Source organism: Peromyscus leucopus, chromosome 9, assembly GCF_004664715.2.
Source record: "Peromyscus leucopus breed LL Stock chromosome 9, UCI_PerLeu_2.1, whole genome shotgun sequence".
Taxonomy (NCBI): domain Eukaryota; kingdom Metazoa; phylum Chordata; class Mammalia; order Rodentia; family Cricetidae; genus Peromyscus; species Peromyscus leucopus.
In genome coordinates, this window is record NC_051070.1 from 19,093,699 (window position 1) to 19,113,617 (window position 19,919).

At 41.0% G+C, this 19,919-nt stretch overlaps 1 protein-coding gene across 1 annotated transcript in view; it reads right to left on the reverse strand.

The window, feature by feature from the left end:
* The window catches only part of Ndfip2 (Nedd4 family interacting protein 2), a 49,773-nt gene extending 31,443 nt beyond the window's left edge, over positions 1-18,330 (reverse strand). Inside the window, exon 1 of the mRNA XM_028879907.2 lies at positions 17,901-18,330. Within this exon, the coding sequence (XP_028735740.1) occupies positions 17,901-18,224 (324 nt within the window). The 5' untranslated portion in view covers positions 18,225-18,330. The remainder of the gene's footprint in view (positions 1-17,900) is intronic.
* Between the last annotated feature and the right edge of the window lie 1,589 nt (positions 18,331-19,919).

Consider the following 19,919-nt stretch of genomic DNA (forward strand, 5'->3'; position numbering starts at 1 on the left):
CATATGAGACCTCAAAGCCCACCTCCACAGTGACACACTTCCTCCAACAAGACCACACCCACTCCAACACCACACCTCCCATTAGTGCCACTCCTTTTCTGGGCCATTTTCTTCAAACACCACAATCATATTTATACTTTTATTTTTAAAATAACCCCGCTCAGAAAATCACTCCAATCTGTCTATGTGTAAACACAATGAGGTAATGCTCATCAAATGTCAGCATAGGTTTTTCTGGCTGATGAGATTTGGGTGCCTAGATTGCTCGTGTCTCTATACTTCTGCTGCATATACTTTTTAAGCTAAGCAAATGTCACTTTTTACAAACTAAAGGAATTAGAAGAGACGGAGCACACTATAGGCCCAGCCCTCGGGAGCCTGAGGCGGAACAATCACCGATTCAAGGATGGCATGGGCCAGCTAGTAATGCAGCCAAACTGGGCTCTGTACAAAGAGCCTGTCTTAAAGAAACAAAACAAAACACTAAAAATAAAAATAAAAGAGGGGACCACTATAACACACATTTCAAACTAATATTTCCCATTTTAATATTATGCCCTACAAAACTACTCAAAGGTAAAACAGGAATTCTTATAAAGGTATTACTCACAATGTCCTATTAAGAGAAAATTAGAAAAAGCCTATTAATCCAAACTAGAATAAACATGCTATATCATTATAACAGAATGTAAGCATTTTAAAGTGTTTTGAAAGAATGTGAAAATTAAAAGATTATAAGGACTATAAAATTAAAAGACTTGAGAAGTGAATCATATTACCCCAATTTTCTTTTTTTTTTTAATGTTTATTTAGTGTGTGCATGCCTGTGTGCTTCTGTGCAATGGGTAGGTCTGGACATGCACCAGTCATGGCACACATGTGGTGGGTAGAGGATGCCTTGATGGAGCTGGTTTTCTCCTTCTATCTGTATGTGGGTTCCAGGAATTGAATGCAAGTCTCCAGTCTTTACAATAAATGCCATTACCTTTAAGCTACATCACCAGGCCCAGTTACTCCAAATTTAAATAAGACATAGGGTTATTTAAAAATGACTATTCAATCTCCATTATTTCAATTTTCAATAAGACAAAAGGTTGTTTCAAAATGACTGCTAATAAACAAAATAGGCAGAATGGATTCTTGAAAATTTTTGATTCTTTTTCTTCACTTTCTTTTTAACTAATCTGCGCTTCCCCCAAGATCTCTACAAGGAAGATAAAGGAACATTGTTTCTAATGTAGGATATAATGACGTAATAAAGAGCTTTGTAGTGGGTAGCCATTCCAGCTTGGTTCTGAAAGTTCCAACCCCCATTGAGACTCTGGCAACTGTCACGCCTACGAGGCGGGGCGAGGGGAGGCGCCTGGGGACCCGAGAGCTGGATGGGCCAGCGTCGCGCTGGGCGCTCTCTCGGTGCCGGAACGCTGACTGGTGCAGATTGACTGTGCAGAGCTCCGGAGAACACCGCTGGACTGCATTACACCTTCCCCAGACCCTGCGACCTACCCATTATTTAATTTGTGAGTTACGCCATTAAATAAATATCCTTTTAACTACGTGGAGTGGCCAAAATAATTTCTCCAATAGAGCTTTCTGTATTTAAAGGAATTTCTGTAAGCTGGCTAAGCCTGGGGTTATAAGAAAGCTTACATCTGTAAAATTTCTCCTTGGTACTGAACAAGATCATCACAGACTCCACAGATTACTCAAAACCTGTATAACCATCATCAGGAGAAAAGTCAGGTCACAGATCCATACATGACACTATTGTTCCAGTCCACCAGCTTACAGCACTTAAATACTGTACTATCAGCAGGAATCTATTTCCGTGTGGTGATTCACTAATGAAACTCAGCTTAAAGGTCAAAGGGCTTCAGAAGGGCTTTGTGCTGCTTTGCCACCTGTAATAACACTCTTGGTATCCTTTCCCCACACACAACATAAACCACAGATATTCGCCGATACAATCTGAACAGGCATTCTGAAGCCAGGGTCCTCAGTTAGAAAGACCCTGCCTCAAAAAAGAATCTGTTTTTAGTTTTGAACTAATACTACCTATTCCTTAGAAGTATGTTAAGGCTGACACACACTGTACACAGCCCTATGAGAAATGCTCACTAAGCAGCAGCAGCAGCAGGAGGAACAGGAGGAAGAAAGCAGCCTTCTCCCACTGCTGTTCTACCTACAAGTGCATACTAAATTCAAGACCTCAAACCCATTACCTTATTTAAATGCTATATGCTAAGAAAGTGCCAAGATGATGGGGACCATGTCACAAAGACATGACCTGAGTATTATACATAGTAAGTATACAATTATAACTCAGAGAATAAAATATGAATCTGTGAACTCAATCAGATATAAGTAAATAAACAAACTGGCCCTGGGAAAGCTTTAATTAAAGAATTAAAATTAGTAAGTTCTTAAAGAAATGATGAACTAGGAAACCAATTTGACAACCACTATAGCTACTATTTCAGTCAAGAATAGTCAAAGAACCATAAAGCCAATAGACCATTTTAAAACCAGGACATTCGTAGGCTGTGTTACAAAAGAACTGACCTGGCCTTTTCCGATACACCGTCAGGAAAGACTACAAGATCAGAGTGGTGCTCTGTTTGCCACTCCACCTCCAGAAACTCTGTGTGGTCACTAACTCCTCTACTCCACTCTCAGCACCTAACAAAACCATCTCTCCACAGACGATGGATCTCTGGAACAACACTGGTCCTCCCACCCCTGTCCTTGACTATGTACCAGAACAAAATGATCTGGGAGACTACAGCTGCAGATCATAAGCCTCTCTTCAAGTCTGTGCAGTCACACAGCCTGCCAGACCCTTTGGAGGCAGGCTAGAAAGACAAGGCAAATGAAGAGACCATGAGAAATCAAGATCCCTTGCTCAGAGTCAAGAATTTCAATACAAAGACCAAACCATTACCAGAGTGACTAACACTCTTGCTATGTTTTGTTGTTCTGTTTTGCTTGTTTGTTTTGAGTAAGCATTAAAACAGCTAATGAACAATACTAAGGTCAAAACTTGTCTTAAACCTTTGTGACTTTTGATTTTTAATCTTATCTTACTCCTTTATAATCCATAAACATGGACTTCACCCTGTATAAACCATGCCTCAACCTCACAAAGGAAATTCTTTAGATAAAATAAACCTTTGTACCTTATTTTAAAATTTATTGTTTTAAACTTTAATCTTTAAACTTAACTACAGATTGTATCTCTAGAACAAAGTAACTTTAAAAGGCACAAAAATCTCTTACACAGTTACTATTAGGACATTTTAGTGCCTTTTTTAAAGCATTATGAACTTTTTTATCTCCTTTGTTTTAGTTCATGTACTTGGTGTTTTGCCTGCTTATGTCTGTGTGAGGCTGTTGGATCCCCAGAACTGGAGCCACAGACAGCCATGAGCTGCCAAGTGGGTACTAGGAACTGAACCCAGGTCCTCTGGAAGAAAGACCAGTGCTCTCAACCACTGAGCCATCTCTCCAGCCATTAGCGCCCTGTTTTATGTCCTCCACACCATGTGTACTTTCCCTGACTAATAAACTCCAATTTTGCTCATATCTTCACTCCCAAATATCAGACAAATATATCACGAAGATCCTGCCTCCTAGTGGAGTTTCTCTCTTTAAATTCTATCTCTGCCTTAGTGCTGTCTACCTACATCACCCACATGTATTTATTTATACCACACTAACAAATAACAGCAAACAAAAACCTGCCCGTTTAAAATTACTCTTTTCCTTCTTTTTGAACTGTCTCACCCTTCATTCCTTCACACTCATCCTGAAAAGAAAAAATAAAAAGATGTCTAATTTCATTCTCTGTGATTCTAATTTCCACTTCTTCCCCAATCCATTACTATGTGGCTTTTACTCAAACATCTCTCACTAAGAATAATGACCTTCTAATTGTTAAATTTGAGCTTTATTTCCAGTCCTCAGCATCACAAAGATCTTCAATACTTTAACACACCAAACTGTATTGATTAGATTTCAGCTTCCAATCATTCCCTTCTCCTTTTATTTACCGACCATTCAATCCTGTTCTTTTAAAGGATCTATATTTCCCTTTAAAGATTTTGGCAGTTTGAATGTGAATGGCCGCATGGACTCATATATTTGAACATCTGGTTCCAGGGTGGAAGAACTGTTTGGGAAGGATTAGGAGATGTGGCCTTGTTGGAAGAGGTGGGTCACTGAGGGCAGGTTTAAGGTTTCAAAAGATACTCTACCATTCTCCGTGGGCTTTCTACTTCCTGTTTGTGGACTGGGATGGCAGGTCTCAGCTGCTGCTTCGGTGCCATGCCTGCCGGCCAGATCCTCACCATGACACCATAATGGTGATATATTCCTATCTTTCTGGACCCATAAACCCCAAATATACCCTTCCTTTTACAAGTTGCCTTTGTCATGGTGTTTTATCACAGCAACAGAAAAGTAAAACAGAGGCTCTTAGACAAAACTGAATCCTGAGCAACAGATGCTGTCTCTGACACTTAAGAGCTGGACTGAAGCTAGATAATACATACTGGGTTTGGCTGAGTTTATTTGTAGGCGTTAAAGCACCTACCCTACGGCATTACTGCCAATGCACTATCACAAGCACTCATCGGACATTTTACAAGTTAGCGTGACGCACTCTTTCATCTCATTGCTTCTAGAACAGTGGTTCTCAACCTTCCTGAGGTTGCAGCCCTTTAATAAATGTTGTGGGGACCCAATCATAATTTTTTTTTGCTACTTTGTAACTGTAATTTTGCTACTGTTATGAATCATAATATAAATATCTGTGTTTTCCAATGGTTTTAGGTAACCCCTGTGAAAGGGTCATTTGACCCTCAAAGGAGTCATGACCTAGGTTGAGAAACACTGTTCTTGAAGATCAGATAGTTGCTAACTGAATAAACTAAAAAAGAACATGATTTGGTGTCAGGAGACCTAAATTAAGATAGACACCCTACTAGCTAGATAAGCTTGACTGCATTAATAACCTCGTTAAGCTTCATTTTATTACTGTGATTCATGTGTTTTTATTTATTCAGTCATCAATTAGGTTTACAACTAAAACTTACGAAAGCTAGGTTTAGTAATATAACACATATTACAATACTGGGCACAGTGAGTAGATTCAATCCCATCAATACCCAGAACCTGTAGGTTCCAATGACAAAGGAGCTCGGGCAAAAGGCTGAGATAGAGTGCAACCAGTGCTGCAGCAGGGAACAAAGGAGCGGCCCACACTGGATCACAGGTGATGGAGCGAACGGAGACCGCCGAGGACCAGGCCTTCCGAAATGCCAATTTCTTCACAGAAAGCTTGATTCTTCCCTTTATAAACACAGAGAGGGGCTAAGAACAGAATCCTTAAGCAAAACTAAATACAGTGCCATTTGTTACTAAGGCATGCTGTTGCTGGTGATTCACCCGGGAAGCAGCAAGGGCCAAGACACTAAGACACTATTAAAGGGCTGATCCCTCAAAGTGTTACATGCAAGGCCAAAGACTCTCAAAAGTGGGTGAGGTCTCAGCACATAAACTGAGTAACTCTAGATTACCAGAAGACAAACACCGTGCAAACACAGACTATGAATCCCTCTCCTCCTCCCCACTCCCCTCTAAGTTAGCAATAATGTACCTCTGAACTTATTTACCATAGTAAGTCTTAGTAAGTTTTTAGATTTCAACTCACAGCAAACGTCAGCCTTAAATGCAGCAACTTCCCATATAACCCTGCCCCTCATATACAAAGTCCCCTTCCCCATTATCTTTATCCGCACCAAACTGGTATACTTGTTAAAACTGATGAACCCACTATGACACACATCATTGTCACTCAAAGTTTAGTCTTGCTGTTAATTTTGCAGCTTATAATAAATATCTAAGGACCTCTATGCATTCTCACAGTACCAAACAAATTCCACTATATTGAAACTTCTCTTGTACACCCAATCACTCGTCTTTCCTCACTAGGACATAGCAATCATTGATTTTTTTTTTTTAATTGTCTCCGAAAATACTGTCTCCAGAATGTCACACAGTTGAAATCGCATAGTACCTAGATTTATCAATCTGGCTTCTTTCAGTTTAGTATTATGCACTGGCATTTCCTCCATGGTGTTTGATACCTAAGATCACTCATTTTTATTCTAAATATATGTAACTGTCTGGAAGAACTATACTTTACTTACCTGTTGAAAGGTATACTGGTTGTTTCCATTTGGGAAATTACAATCAAAGCTGCTCTAAGCATATATGTGAATATTTTATGTGAACCAAAAGTTATTTAAGAACTTCTGATTTCATTTGTTCACTGCTTACAGAGAAAAAACTGACTTTTCCCTACTAATGTCATATACTTATTGTAATCGTAATCATTTATAAGTTCCAAGAGTTTTGTTTGTTCTTCCATATTTTATAGACTGCCAACAGATTAACTTATTTCCTAATCTATACATTTTATTTCCTTTTTTGTAGTGAAGTATGCAAAAATCCTTTCTGCTATTTTGAAATATACATTATTAACACTACTTATCTAGCTAAGCAACAAAAGAGCAGAACGTATTCTTAGCTGACTGAGTGTCAGCTGGCCAACTTTCCAACTCAGTCTCCAAACTACTATTCCCCTTCCACTAGGCTATTGCCACAGCTTCCTAAAGAGCGGACGTTAGCTTTGGAAGCCCCCAGTCAAAGGCTGCCTCCAAGAAATGGTACAACTCAAACCACAGAACAAGTGAAGACCACACACGCAGCTCACAGGAGTGTAAGTAGACACAGTGCAACATCCAAGTTTTAAAAAAACCTGAGGAGGAGCAAAAGGAACTAAAGAAACTGAAGACCTCCAACATATGTTAAAGAAAAACAAAACTAAGAAGAAAGTTCAATACAGGGGGTGAAAAGTATCAAAAACCTGTCACTGGCTCTTGTTTCAACATGGTAGTGGCCACCTGCAGGTCAACCCTCCCACTGCAAGAAGTACTGTTGCTTACTTTAACTGTAAAGTCGGGACAAACATTAACAGCAAACCTCTAGACATCCTTAATATTAAAGAAAATGTTCTGAAGTATAAAGGAACACGAAGCGGGGAGGGGAGAGTGGAGGAGAGAGAAATATAAATACACCCTGCTCAGTCTGTTTAGTGTTACTTGTACATATATATTTTTATGACTGACTACTTGGTACTGGATAACCAACTGGAGGACTTACTACCAAGGAAGACTAATTCTCCCACTCTCAGCAGTTGTTAACTGCCTGGACTGCTCTTCTAGGTTGGAGCCCTGTGAGATTTCCGCTATCCACCTTGGAGTGTTAGTTTCTGATGTTATTGTTCAGGTTTTGTTGAGATTCCATGGGTGTGGCTTCCTTGTCATATCTAGAAGGCTTCCTTGTAGCAGACTTCCTAAAAGCTTTCCACCCCCTTTCTTGATGTTCCCTAAGCCTTAAGTGTAGAGGATATGTTGCTAATGGGCCAACCGGGGTACCCCAAGGTCAGATGTTCTCTGTATTTTGACTAGCCATGACTCTCTGTAATACAATCTCCATCTGCTGCAAAAGAAAGCTTCTTTGGTAAGTATTTCACATGCAGTGAGGAATAACACTGGCTTAGTAAAGTGGCATCAGGAGGCTCTCCTCCAAGATCTCCTCCATGACCTCACTAGCCACGGGCAACTGGCTAGTTTATAGTATCACGCATGATTTTTCTCCTGTCAAAGCAGACCTTAAGTCCAATTAGACAGCTGTTGACTACCACTAAGATATGAATGTCACCATGATGGTCATTGTAACAGTTCATAGGCACCACAGCTAGCTTTTGGCAGCTTACATAACATCTTCTAGTATGGTAAAAGTAGTTGTCAGAGGAGGCTTTCAGATCAGTTCTAGCTCAGATTCTAAGTCCTGTATCAAAAGTGAGTAGTGTCTTCAGCAATAAGGACTAATCTTCAGTTTCTGGAAGGCAGCGAAGAGCAACAGCAATAGCCTATATTGTTTTGGGAGTCTCTTGGACTCCCCAGACCAAAAACTTAAAAGGAGGTTTCTCATGGTACTGAAGTTTTTGTTAGACAGCCTATGGCTCTTGGTGAAAGCATTATTATCCCAAATGGCATAAATTCATTTAGGGTATTATGTGTATTATATGCCATTGTAGGCAATTACAAAATGACTCCCTATGGCCTGTAGCTGGAGGGCTTCTCTCCTGCTTCCACCAAGCCCCGCAGTCCCACAATCCACATATAAAATAATCACTCAGACGCTTATATCACTTATAAACTGTATGGCCGTGGCAGGCTTCTTGCTAACTGTTCTTATATCTTAAATTAACCCATTTTTATAAATCTATACCTTGCCACGTGGCTGGTGGCTTACCGGCGTCTTTACAGGTTGCCTCTCCTGGCGGTGGCTGCAGTGTCTCTCCTCCTTCTTCCTGTTTCCCCAATTCTCCTCTCTCTTTGTCCCGCCTATACTTCCTGCCTGGTCACTGGCCACCAGTGTTTTATTTATATAGAGTGATATCCACAGCAATGGCCTCTTCAAACATCCTTAGAATTATTCATCCACCCTCCCTCCCTGCCCTTCTGTATTGTTTTGGTATAATTGGAATACTTCAATTATGTTTATAAGTAATGAAATTTGTCCACCAAGTTTGCTGTATAACCTCAAAGAGAAGTTCCTAGAGATAGACTTCTACCACATGGGATGGTTGAAGAAAATGAATAATTAAGTACTCCCTACTTACAAAGTACCTAGAAAGAACTATTCTCCTTTTCATAGTGTCTTACTTAGAGATTTATTGCTGTGAAAAGACACCATAACCACGGCAACTCTTATAAGGAAGACATTCAACTAGGATGGCTCACTTACAGTTTCAGAGGTTCAGTCCATTATTATCATGATGGGGATTATGGCATCTCATAGGCAGATGTGGTGCTGGAGCTGAGAGTGCTACATCTCGCTAGGCAGGCAATAGGAAGTTGACTGTCACACTAAGGGAAGCCTGAGCAAAAGAGACCTCAAATCATACCCTCACAATGACACACTTCCTCCAACAAGACCATACCTCCTAAGAGTGTCACTCCTTTTAGAAGCCAATTTCTTTCAAACCACCACTGTTCAAATGGACAGAACAATTGATCCATGGTTACTATCTTACAAATGTAGTTTGCTAAACAGAAGAGGCATTATGTAAAAAGATCAGAATTAAATAGCAGTATTATATAAACGCAGTATCTATCCTAATGGTGAACATTAATGATATTAGTATTATATAGGTTACACAGCATACTTTTCCAGTACAGAACTCTGAAAATTATGTATCACTTTGTAATACATTCAATATATCTACATTCACACTTTGAACACTCAGAAAAGACATTCATCTATTTATTTTCATTTCTTTTCTGTATATGTGCCTGCTCTAATTTTCTGAGATAGTTATCAGGCTATGTAATCCAGACAAGCTTCAACACATAATCTTCCTGTCTTAGTTTCCCAAACAATGAGATTACAAGTGTGCATCATCACATCTACCTCATTTATTTCTTCCAGAAGTCATTTATTTTATCCCTATAATAAAGAGGCTCACAATAATCTAATATACTATTATAAGCAATAAAGATCTAGTTCCTATTTCCTATAGACTTTGGTCTAGTGAGCAAATATATTCTGCAAAATATGAGCTACAATAAGCATACGTGCACAGTGTCAAAACAATAGTTGAAGTAGAAAGTGGAAAAGGGCAACAAGGAGACAGAAAGTGAGAGGACATTCTCCAGAGAAAATAACACCTAAATGCAGACACAAGTAAAGATCAGGAATTGGTGCAGAGAAGGAAGGAAGGAGGGAGGGAGGGAAGACAGGGAAGGGGAAGAATGGTGTGTTTAAACATCAGAAGGCAAAGGTTAGCATGAGGATTACAAAGGAGAGAGACTCAGAGAACGAAGAGCGTAACATATGGCTGCAGGTGTACTGATGCAGTAACAAACTACACAGGTAACCATTTCGCTAAGAGTACAGACAAATTCACTAAAGTCTCAAGTCTTATCTCAAGACCCTGTCTCTTGGAAGAAATTACACAAAATGTCACCTTACTTCAATAAAAGCTCTCCTGTGGTAAAAAAAATAAAATAAAATAAAATAAAATAACAAATGACCTTCAAAAACTGACATTGGAAAAGCCATTGGTGTTCCAATATTCAACAGACTACATGTCTTGAGATCCCCAAAATTACTAAAGAGGTTAGCATTATCACACTAAAAGATAATTATATAATAAATTTGAGTTATTTCCTTATTCTCAAACTTGCTGTTCAAGTAGCATGATTTCTCTATATAATGTCAGGAATAACTCTGGAGAGACATCACAGATGAATGAAAACACAGCACATTCCTGAACTTAAAATTATTACGTTGTTCATGTTCAAACAAATCTTAAAAGTAAGCAAGTCAAAACAGTGAAATAATCTGATAGTAAATCTTAAACTACTGCAACATTTCCCAACTTGCACTTGGCATGTCTTTAACAAGAATTTTTACCCACACCTTAATTCCAGCTAAGTGATCAAACTTCTAAAAGAAGCCATAACAACATGGCCAGAAAACATAGACTTAATGATGACTTAAAATCACATGGTAGGTAGGGCTAGCCTTAATTATAATGATCATGTCAGTAAATTCACATTAATAAATGTCAGCAAGCTGTATTCCATAGTTATTTAAATGCATGTCAAGACTATATAGAATACAAACAGAATTCCAAAATAATGTTATCAAATACATATACAACCAGACAATATTTTAAAATGTGAGCTGGATATTAAATAAAAACGAGTCTTTCATAGAAGCCCTGAAGTATCTTTGAGGAAAGCCCTTCACTCCACAGTAGAAAGACATACAGGCATGTAATTCAAGACAATGACTTTTCTACTATCATGATTCTCCACTTTGCCTTTGCCTTGGTGCAAATGGCAGATCCAAAAACTCTTCTACTCATAGATTTAAAGGGATTCCTACACTCGAGAATAAGACTGTATGCGGCAGATAAACCAAACCAGGACTTCTCATAAAGTAAGGAGAAATATAAATGGGAGAGAATATACTATGGTCAAAGAATTAACAAGAAATAAGCCCTGCTAGACATCAGCCATCAGGACATAAAGACCAGAGGGAAGGCTGCTGAGCTAGGGCTCTGCAGGTCCTGAAGGCTAAGAATTACACACTTCATTCATAAAAGTCATCAGAGGATAAACAATTTTAAAGACTGAAAAGCCTAAAAAAAACTAGACAACTATTTCAGGGAAAAAGTTTGAGTCTGGTAGTTTCTTATGCAATTAAATATACATCTACATTACTATTCAGTAATTCTATCTAAAAGAGGTACATATCCACAAAAAGACTGATAGAAGAATATTCCTAAGTTTCCTTTATAATACCCAAAAGCTAAAACAATCCAAATGTCTCCCAAAAAAGCAACAGATAACAGAAGTATATTCATACAACTTGTATCAAGTAAAACTACTCAATAGCAAAAAGAGATTCGACATTTATAACATGGATCCATCTCAGAGCCTTCACACTGAATAAAAGAAGCTTTATAATCTTAGAAACCAACCATTCTAAAACTAGAAAGCCTATCTTTTTAAGGTGGTTAAAAAAAAAAATTACCCGGGTTTTAATTGTAAACAACAACAGTACAGACTGGGTATTTGTGTTTCTCGGGGCTGCAGAGTGAGGCCTTGTCTCAAATTTTAAAAAATAAAACTTAAAAAGAGGGAGGTAGGTGGCGGTGGTGTACGTCTTTAATCCCAGCACTCCAGAGGCAGAGGCAGGTGGATCTCTGTGAGTTCAGCTGTTACACAGAGAAACCCTGTCTTGAAAAAAAAAAAAAAAAAAAAAAAGTTAAAAAGAGGACACTAAGTTGGGAGGGAATCCAGTGGGAGTAGATCAGAAAAAGGGTTAGGAGGAGTAGGATGAATATGATCAAAATACATTGTGTGCAGGTATGAAATTCTCATGGGATAAAAATATTCTATCTTTTTTTTTTTTTTTTTTGGTTTTTCGAGGCAGGGTTTCTTTGCGTAGCTTTGCACCTTTCCTGGAGCTCACTTGGTAGCCCAGGCTGGCCTGGAACTCAGAGATTCATCTGGCTTTGCCTCCCGAGTGCTGGGATTAAAGGTGTGTGCCACCACCGCCCGGCTAAAATATTCTATCTTTTAAATAACATTGAAGACATACAAAAGCATAAGTGTAACAAGCTGCTATTTCTTCCAGGTTTCTATATATTTTTAAATATTTGAAAGATGTGATAGTCAATGCTACTGAATGGTAGAGTGGGGGTTTAGAAGGAAACCACTGAAGGTTTTTGAGAAAAAAAATCGAATTTATATCAAAAGAACATGACTCATTCCATGCAAACAATAAACCAAAGGGCAGCTAAGCAACAGAAGAAAGTAGTAATTATTTCATAGCATGAACCAGGAAGAACTCGCATGGAGAATAAAGACAGAGATGTCAGAAGAAAGCTTCTAAGTATCAGGAATAAGGAAGGACTTTCAAGGACAATACGACAGAGACTAAAGTAGACAAGAGCTTGGAAATATCAGATTATGCAATGGGGCAAGCTTGAGGACGTAAAGAGCAGTAAGAGAAGACAGATAATGTATATTGACAAATTCAAAAGCACGAAGGTCACGGACATCAGGAGAGACAAAAAGGGAGGTAACTAGAAGCAACATAAAGCAAAGGGCTGTGGTGTTTCTTTAAATGGAAAGTGAAAGCAGACAGCTACACCTACAAGTCACCCTCCACTACGTCACTAGAGTGGTCTACTGGGTGAGGCAGTGGTCCTGGGGCTCAAAATCTCACAGCAGTCTTGCTTAGTGTGCTATCCTAAGCACAGCGTTCAGCTTCGGATGACTGAACCCTCCGGTGATAACTCCACAGACAATGGAGAACTAAGGTAAGCTCAGAAGCTCCTTACAAGGCAAACAAACCAGCATTGATGTTTGTTACAATGTTATCTGCTTCCTACAAAATAGACAGAGAAATAAAAAGAGCTAAGCCCAAGACTCCGGTTGACTCAGACGTGATGCTAACTCACTGCTGTGTCTCTCCAAATACTCATTAGCCTCACGGGACTTTGGAACAAGGAAGGGACTTTGGAACAAGGAAAACTACTCAAATATGCTGTGTTCCTGTTGCTTGGTACAACTATGAGTAACGTCATTTGTTCTGACTTAGGAGTCTTGTGTTTTCTGCCAACAACCATGAAGCATTAACAGACTAATTCATTAGCTTATGAAAACAGTAGTTATTTCTGTGTGCCAGCCTCTATATCAGTGGTTCTCAACCTTCTCATGTTGTGACACTTTAATACAGTTTCTCATGTTGTGGTGACCACCAACCATAACATGATTTCATTGCTACTTTATAACTGTAATTTTGCTACTGTTATGAATCTGATATCTGTAAATATCTGATATACAGGGTATCTCATATGGGACCCCTGTGAATGGGTCATTCCATATAGCCCCCCCCCAACCCCCACCTCCTGCAAGAGGTTACAACCCACAGGTTGAGAACCACTGCTTTGTATGTTTTACATGTATTATAGTATTTAGTTCTCACAAAAAATACTTAATGAGGTACTAATACGAGGAAACGGTGCTTTAAGATGTGAAATAATTAGCCCAATGTTTCAAAACCTGCAAACAGGAGGCTCAGTGGGATAGAAACAAATGCAGAGACCCACAGCCAAACATTAGACAAACCTCGGGAAATCCTGTGGAAGAGGGTGGGTGGGTGGGAGATTATGGGAGCCAGAGGGGCCAAGGACAGCACAGGAAAACACACAGCCAACTAACCTGGGCTCCTTGGGGGCTCAAGGAGACTGAACCACCAACCAGAGAACTCACATAGGACTGACCAGGGCCTTCTGCACATGCCGTACAGTTGTGTGGCTTGCTCTTCTTAGGGGACTCCTGGCAGAGGGAGGAGGAACTGTCTCTGACTCTGTTGCCTATCTTGGGACCCTTTCCTCCAGCTGGGTTGCCTCATCTGGCCTCGGGGGTGAAGAGGAGCCTAGTCTTGCTGCAGCTTGATCTGCCACTGCTGGCTGATGTCCATGGGAAGCCTGTGCTTTTCTGACAGGACAACTGGGGGGCGGAGGGAGGGCGGAGTTGATTGGGCTGGAAAAAATAATTAATTAATAAAAATAGAAAAGTTATAAAAAAAAAAAAAAAAGATGGCTCAGTGGTGAAGAATATTTGATCTCTTCCAACTACTGGAATTAAGTTTCCAGCACTCACACCAAGTGACTTACAACCATCTCAAACCAAAGCTCCAGGGGATTTTCTGGTATCCTTGGAGACCAGCACACACATGGCGCGCGCGCGCGCGCGCACACACACACATGCGCGCGCGCACACACACACACACACACACACACACACGAAAAAAGGGTTTTTTTTTAATTGCAAACAGAGCAACCTAAATATAAGCCTAGATGACATTAAAGCCTGCTTTTTGTTGTACTAGAGATGGAATAGCGTCTTCTGTGCATTCTAGGCCAAGCGCTCTGCCACTGAGCTACATCCCAGCTCCCTAACTTGATTTTAGCACTTCAAACCTCCTTCCTTAGTTGATTTATCAGGAGCAACTTTAATTCTCCAGATACAAAAGTACTCAGACCTCTATAGTACAAACACCTCAAATTACATTGTAGGAATGTTAACATTATCTTAAAATGTAAAAAACAAAAGTATTTTGTGGTCAAAGATCAAAAAACAACTAGGGTAAACAAACCTAAGCTACTGTCTTTACTAAAGAGCTTCTCACTATGTTAGTATGTTAGACGCAGTCCAAGAACAACTACTGTCGGCATTCTAGTACATAGTTCGAGAAACTGCTGCTATAATTAACACTGCCAATTCAAACTGTACACCGTCTTTTAAATCTTAGTAGTCAGATTATTGTAGGTACATGAGCCTTCAAAATAGAGAACATCAAAGCCAGAAGGTAGATTGGCACCTGCAAGACAAGTTAGCTACCTAACCGTTTGGCACATTGCTCTTTTCCTACCAAGCACAACTAAATTTCCCATAACACGGTGAAAGTATACATCATGCTCAGTTTTGTTTTCCAGAAATTAGAAGAGTACCAAGATTTTGAGGCTGTAATTTTATCTACTGTTATGGATCTTTTTAACAATGGATAGGAGAGAGAAGGGTGAAAAAAAAACCAATTTATATAGTCAGGAATGGCGGTGTATGAACCGTTACAACAGTGTGAGGCTGGGGCTGGACACGAGGGTGTTTTATTCAGCAGGAAAGAATGAAGCTACAACATTCACAGGAAACAGGAAGACAGATGGAACTGGGAGGTGAATATGTTAAGTGAAATAAGCCAGATTCAGAGAGAAAAATACATGTTTTCTAATAAGGGGAATCTAGATTTAAATTTATACATACCCATGTATACATACATACATATGTATATGTGGGATGTGAAAGTGCAAAAAGAACTTATAAAATTCACTCCTTAATATGCTAGCTGAAGCAATAATAATACACTTTAGATGGTCCAGATAAAGTGTATATATACATGCATTAAAATACAGTAGGTCATTCTGGTGGCCCAGGCATCACCAGTCTGTAGAGGTGAGTTTTAGCTCTTTAAATAAGAGTAAAGTAGCACAGCACAGCATTTCTCAGCCCTACATACAGTTCCCTATCTCCTGACCTAATCATCCCTTAACACACAACAACCAAAGCTGTTTATGAATCATTCTAGAGTTTCAAAATAAGACCTGAGCTAAAGGCAGCCATAGAATAGGCGTATCCATCATATAAACTGGGTTTCCAGATTGAGAACTAGCTATAAAGTCTACTCAGAACATGAAATTCAGTTGTACCCACGCCATGTTCCCAGTTACGTAATAGGGAGCCATCCTCAGCAAACCAAGAGACTTACTGTGTAACCGCACAAGTAAAAGAATTTGAATGCAAATTTAAACTGTGATAAAATTCTCTAATGCTTCTACTTATAAAGAAAAATAAAATACCATTCTACCTAAAATAAGTAATTGATTTAGAACGATTTTTGCCCTCAGCCCTTACGGAGTGCCTCCACCCATTCAAAGTCTATATAGGACATAGCTTCAGTTTTGAGGGGGGAGGGCAAATGTGGCATTTTCAACCTACTTTGAAAGTTAGACAAAAAGGAAATAAATTAACAGTAAAAGAAAACAATGTTTTATCTGGAGAGATTTTGAGGGGGAAAAAATAGTTCCAACTAGTTACATCTATTGAAAGCAAAAGAGACAACATAATAAATTGTTTACCATGAAAACTATTGTAAGCAGCCACCATGGTTGAGCACAGTAAGGAAAATCAGACCAAAGAAAGAATTCAAATCAATTTATATCACTACAAGACACAAATAGAAATGGGAAAGATTTGAAAAAGAAGTATCAATGTTAAAATTATCCAAAATGTTTATCGGTGGCATTCCTTTCTTACAAACACTTAGAAAAGTGTCTTTAAAAGTATAATGCCGGAGTTGGGGATTTAGCTCAGTGGTAGAGCACTTGCCTAGCAAGTCCGAGGCCCTGGGTTCGGTCCCCAGCTCCAGAAAAATAAAAAAAATTAAAAAAAAAAATAAATAAAGTATAATGCCACCAAAAACTGACAACTTGAAAAGCACCTTCTATAAAATGGCAATTTTTTTCCTAAGTCGTCCTGAAATTTTTCAGAAAATTCATAATCTGAATCACTTGGCCGTGTTACAGCAAATAAACTCAAATGATGCGGAAGTCTTACCAAAGAAAAATGAAAAATTAGTTATGGCACGATCCTCTCTTACACAATCCTTGGCATTTGTCAAAAGGCACTTGATAGAAATGCCTGAGCGACAACACACGAGCTAACAGACAGGAAAGGTGACAGAGGGGACCAACTGTACAATTTTATAAACTACCACACGCACCATCAACAACATGCCCAAGTGCTTTTCTCCTCTCCCTCGGTCAATAGGTTTCACTACACTACCTGAAAGTTTATAAACGAAAACGCAGCACAGCCAATACTGCTGTCCATGACATTTACAATAGTTATCCCCAACGACACCATTAGAACACACGAAGGGGAAAAAAAAAAATACAGAAATTCTGACAAAGAAAATACAGGGCACGTTTAAGTATATATACATTTAAGTATAGTTAGAGGTTTATACACACAGTGAGAGGTAAAACTGTATTAAATGAAAACTATTTTTTTTTCCAAACAAGATCTGAAATTTATTTCTAATAAAACGCTCCACGCCCACCAAAACCCACACAGACACACACACACAGTGGGGACAGATATTTTTTTTTTCCCCCAACAAACGATCCCTTTAATACTAACAGGATGGACAAGGGCGGAGTGACAAGGTTAAGTAGAAGAGAGGCACATTCGTGCCCCACCACAGCTGCTCCACACAGGTCCACGCAGCCCCTACAGCCGGTTTTCAACCCAGCGGCACCCCACTCTAGACAGCGCTCACCCCCACCCACCCCACTCCATCTGTGACGCCGCCGATCGCCTCCCTGACAGGTCCGTGCACGCAGCCCCGCCGCCGCCGCCGCCGCCGGAGGAGGAAACCCCACGACAAGGTCTCACGCGTGTCTGAGTCAGGGAAGAAGGAAATGACAGGAGGGGACCCGAAGCCGGAGCGGGTCCAGGAGGTCGGGGAAGGCAGCCGGGTTTGGTGCGGAGCAAGCAGGCCGTCGGCTGCGGCCGGGGGCTGGAAGGGTCTCGCGGGGACCGGGAGGCAGCCGGTCCTCTCCGGGGGTGGCCCGGTGGCGGCGGCCGTGGGGTGCCCCCCACCTCGCCCGGGGCCCGCGCACTCACCACCTGGTAGCGGCCAGTCCCCGGCTGGTGGTGATCCATCCTGCCCGCCTCGGGGTCTGGCTTCCGAGCGGGCGTGTCCCCTCGGGGCTCAGTTCCTTCGGCCTCCCCGGTGGACGCCGCCGCCGCCGCAGAGCCCCTTCCGCCGCCTCGGGTTCTGCCGCCGCGCTCGCCCGGCGGGGCCGCTTCACTTCCTGCCGCTCCCTCTGCTCCGGCGGAGACCTCCGCGTCGCTCGCCGAGCCGCGCCGCAGCTCCGGGGAGCCGCGCGAGCTACTGAGCATGCTCGGGGCGGACGCGCATGCTCGCTGGCTCCGCCGGCGTCCCATCCGCGTCCCGGCGGCGGCGGCGAAGGTGTCCCTAGGTGGGAGGAGATGGAAAAGTCAGGCAAGTCCCGGGGAGATCTCCAGGGTGTCAGCCTGTCGGGAGTGGGCGGTGGCAAAAGAAGCGGGGGGAAAAAAAAAAAAAAGAAACAATCGCCCCGCTTGATTGGACTTTTTCCGAGAGGGCAGGTTTCACTGTGGGGCGAGCGAATGCACCGTCACTGCGAAGGCGAACGTTCAGGGGAGAGGAGGTGCATTCCTAGAGCACGTGAGAGCACATCGCCCTCTTGGTAGTCCCAAGCCCAGACCCATCTTCAGGGCAGTCGTTCAAATCACTAATGAGGTAATGAGTTACCAAATAAATGTACATTATATAGATATAGATATGCGGCTTTAGAGTCACAGTAAAATTTCGAGGAAGGAAAAACACACATATTCTTGCTTCCGCTTATGCATAGCCTTCCTCCGTAGAACAGGGAGGGCATTTGTAGCAGCTGTCGAACCCACAACAACATACCATTGTCACCTAGAGTCCATAGATTGCCTTGGGTTCGTTTTGAGTATTGTACAGTCTATGAGTTCTGACAAATAATGCCATAACGATGCACCTTATAGTTCACACCGAATGGTTTCACTGCCCTGAAAATCCTGAGCAGGACTTTTCCTGCCTCTTTCTTTTGCCCCCTTCTTGGTAGTAAAAGATTTAAGAATCCAGCTGACTCTTCAGACATATCCCTATGCCTTACAAAGAAGCCTTCAGAAATAGGAAATGAGAAGGACAGAAGAAAATAATGAAATGAGGTAGAATTTTTGTGGTCATACTCGGGTAATACTAAGATTTGACAATACTAAGGCATAACTTTTTGTGGAATATCATAATACCTGGTGGCTAGCAACACATGACATACTGTGTATGTGCATCTGTTTCTCTCTCACAAGGCACAGGGTGTACCAGGCTTTTTTCTTTTAGGCTACCAACCAGCTCCCAAATCATGACATGGAGACTTATTAGTCATGAATGGTCAGCCTAGCTTAGGCTTGTTTCTGGCTAGCTCTTTTAACTTGAATTAGCCCGTTTCTTTTCATCTACCTTTGCCTGGTGGCTTTTTACTTTTCTTCTGTATATCTTACTTTCACTGCTTCCTCCAGTGTCTGGCTGCTGGCTGCCTGGGTTCTGGCCCCTCTTTCTCCCTCATTCTCGTCTCTCGTTCTTCTGTCTTGAGCCCAGATTTCTCCTCCTATTTATCCTCTCTGCCCGCCAGCCCCCACTGTCCTTTCTCTGCCTAGCTATTGGACATTCAGCTCTTTATTAGATCAATCAGGTGCCTTAGGCAGGCAAGGTGAAACAAATTCAACACATCCTTACATAATTAAACACACATCCTTACATCGTTCAACACATGCAGCATAAGCGGATGTAGGACACCTTCACATGGCTAAAATAGTATTCCACAGCATAAACAAATGTGACACATCTTTGCCTAGTTCAAATTATATTCCACAACAGAGCTTGTTTCTCTGGCCAGAAGAAGAGTATGGTGGACCAGCAAAAGGTACCTTTTAATCAAAACATCTACTTATTGTACCCTAAGAACTATGACCCCCACCTGATCTGGCCCAACCATCTTTTTTAAGATAACCAAGCCCTTTCTCCATAAATTATCTTACTCTGGAGATCCCCTGAGGGGAACTGGGGGATCT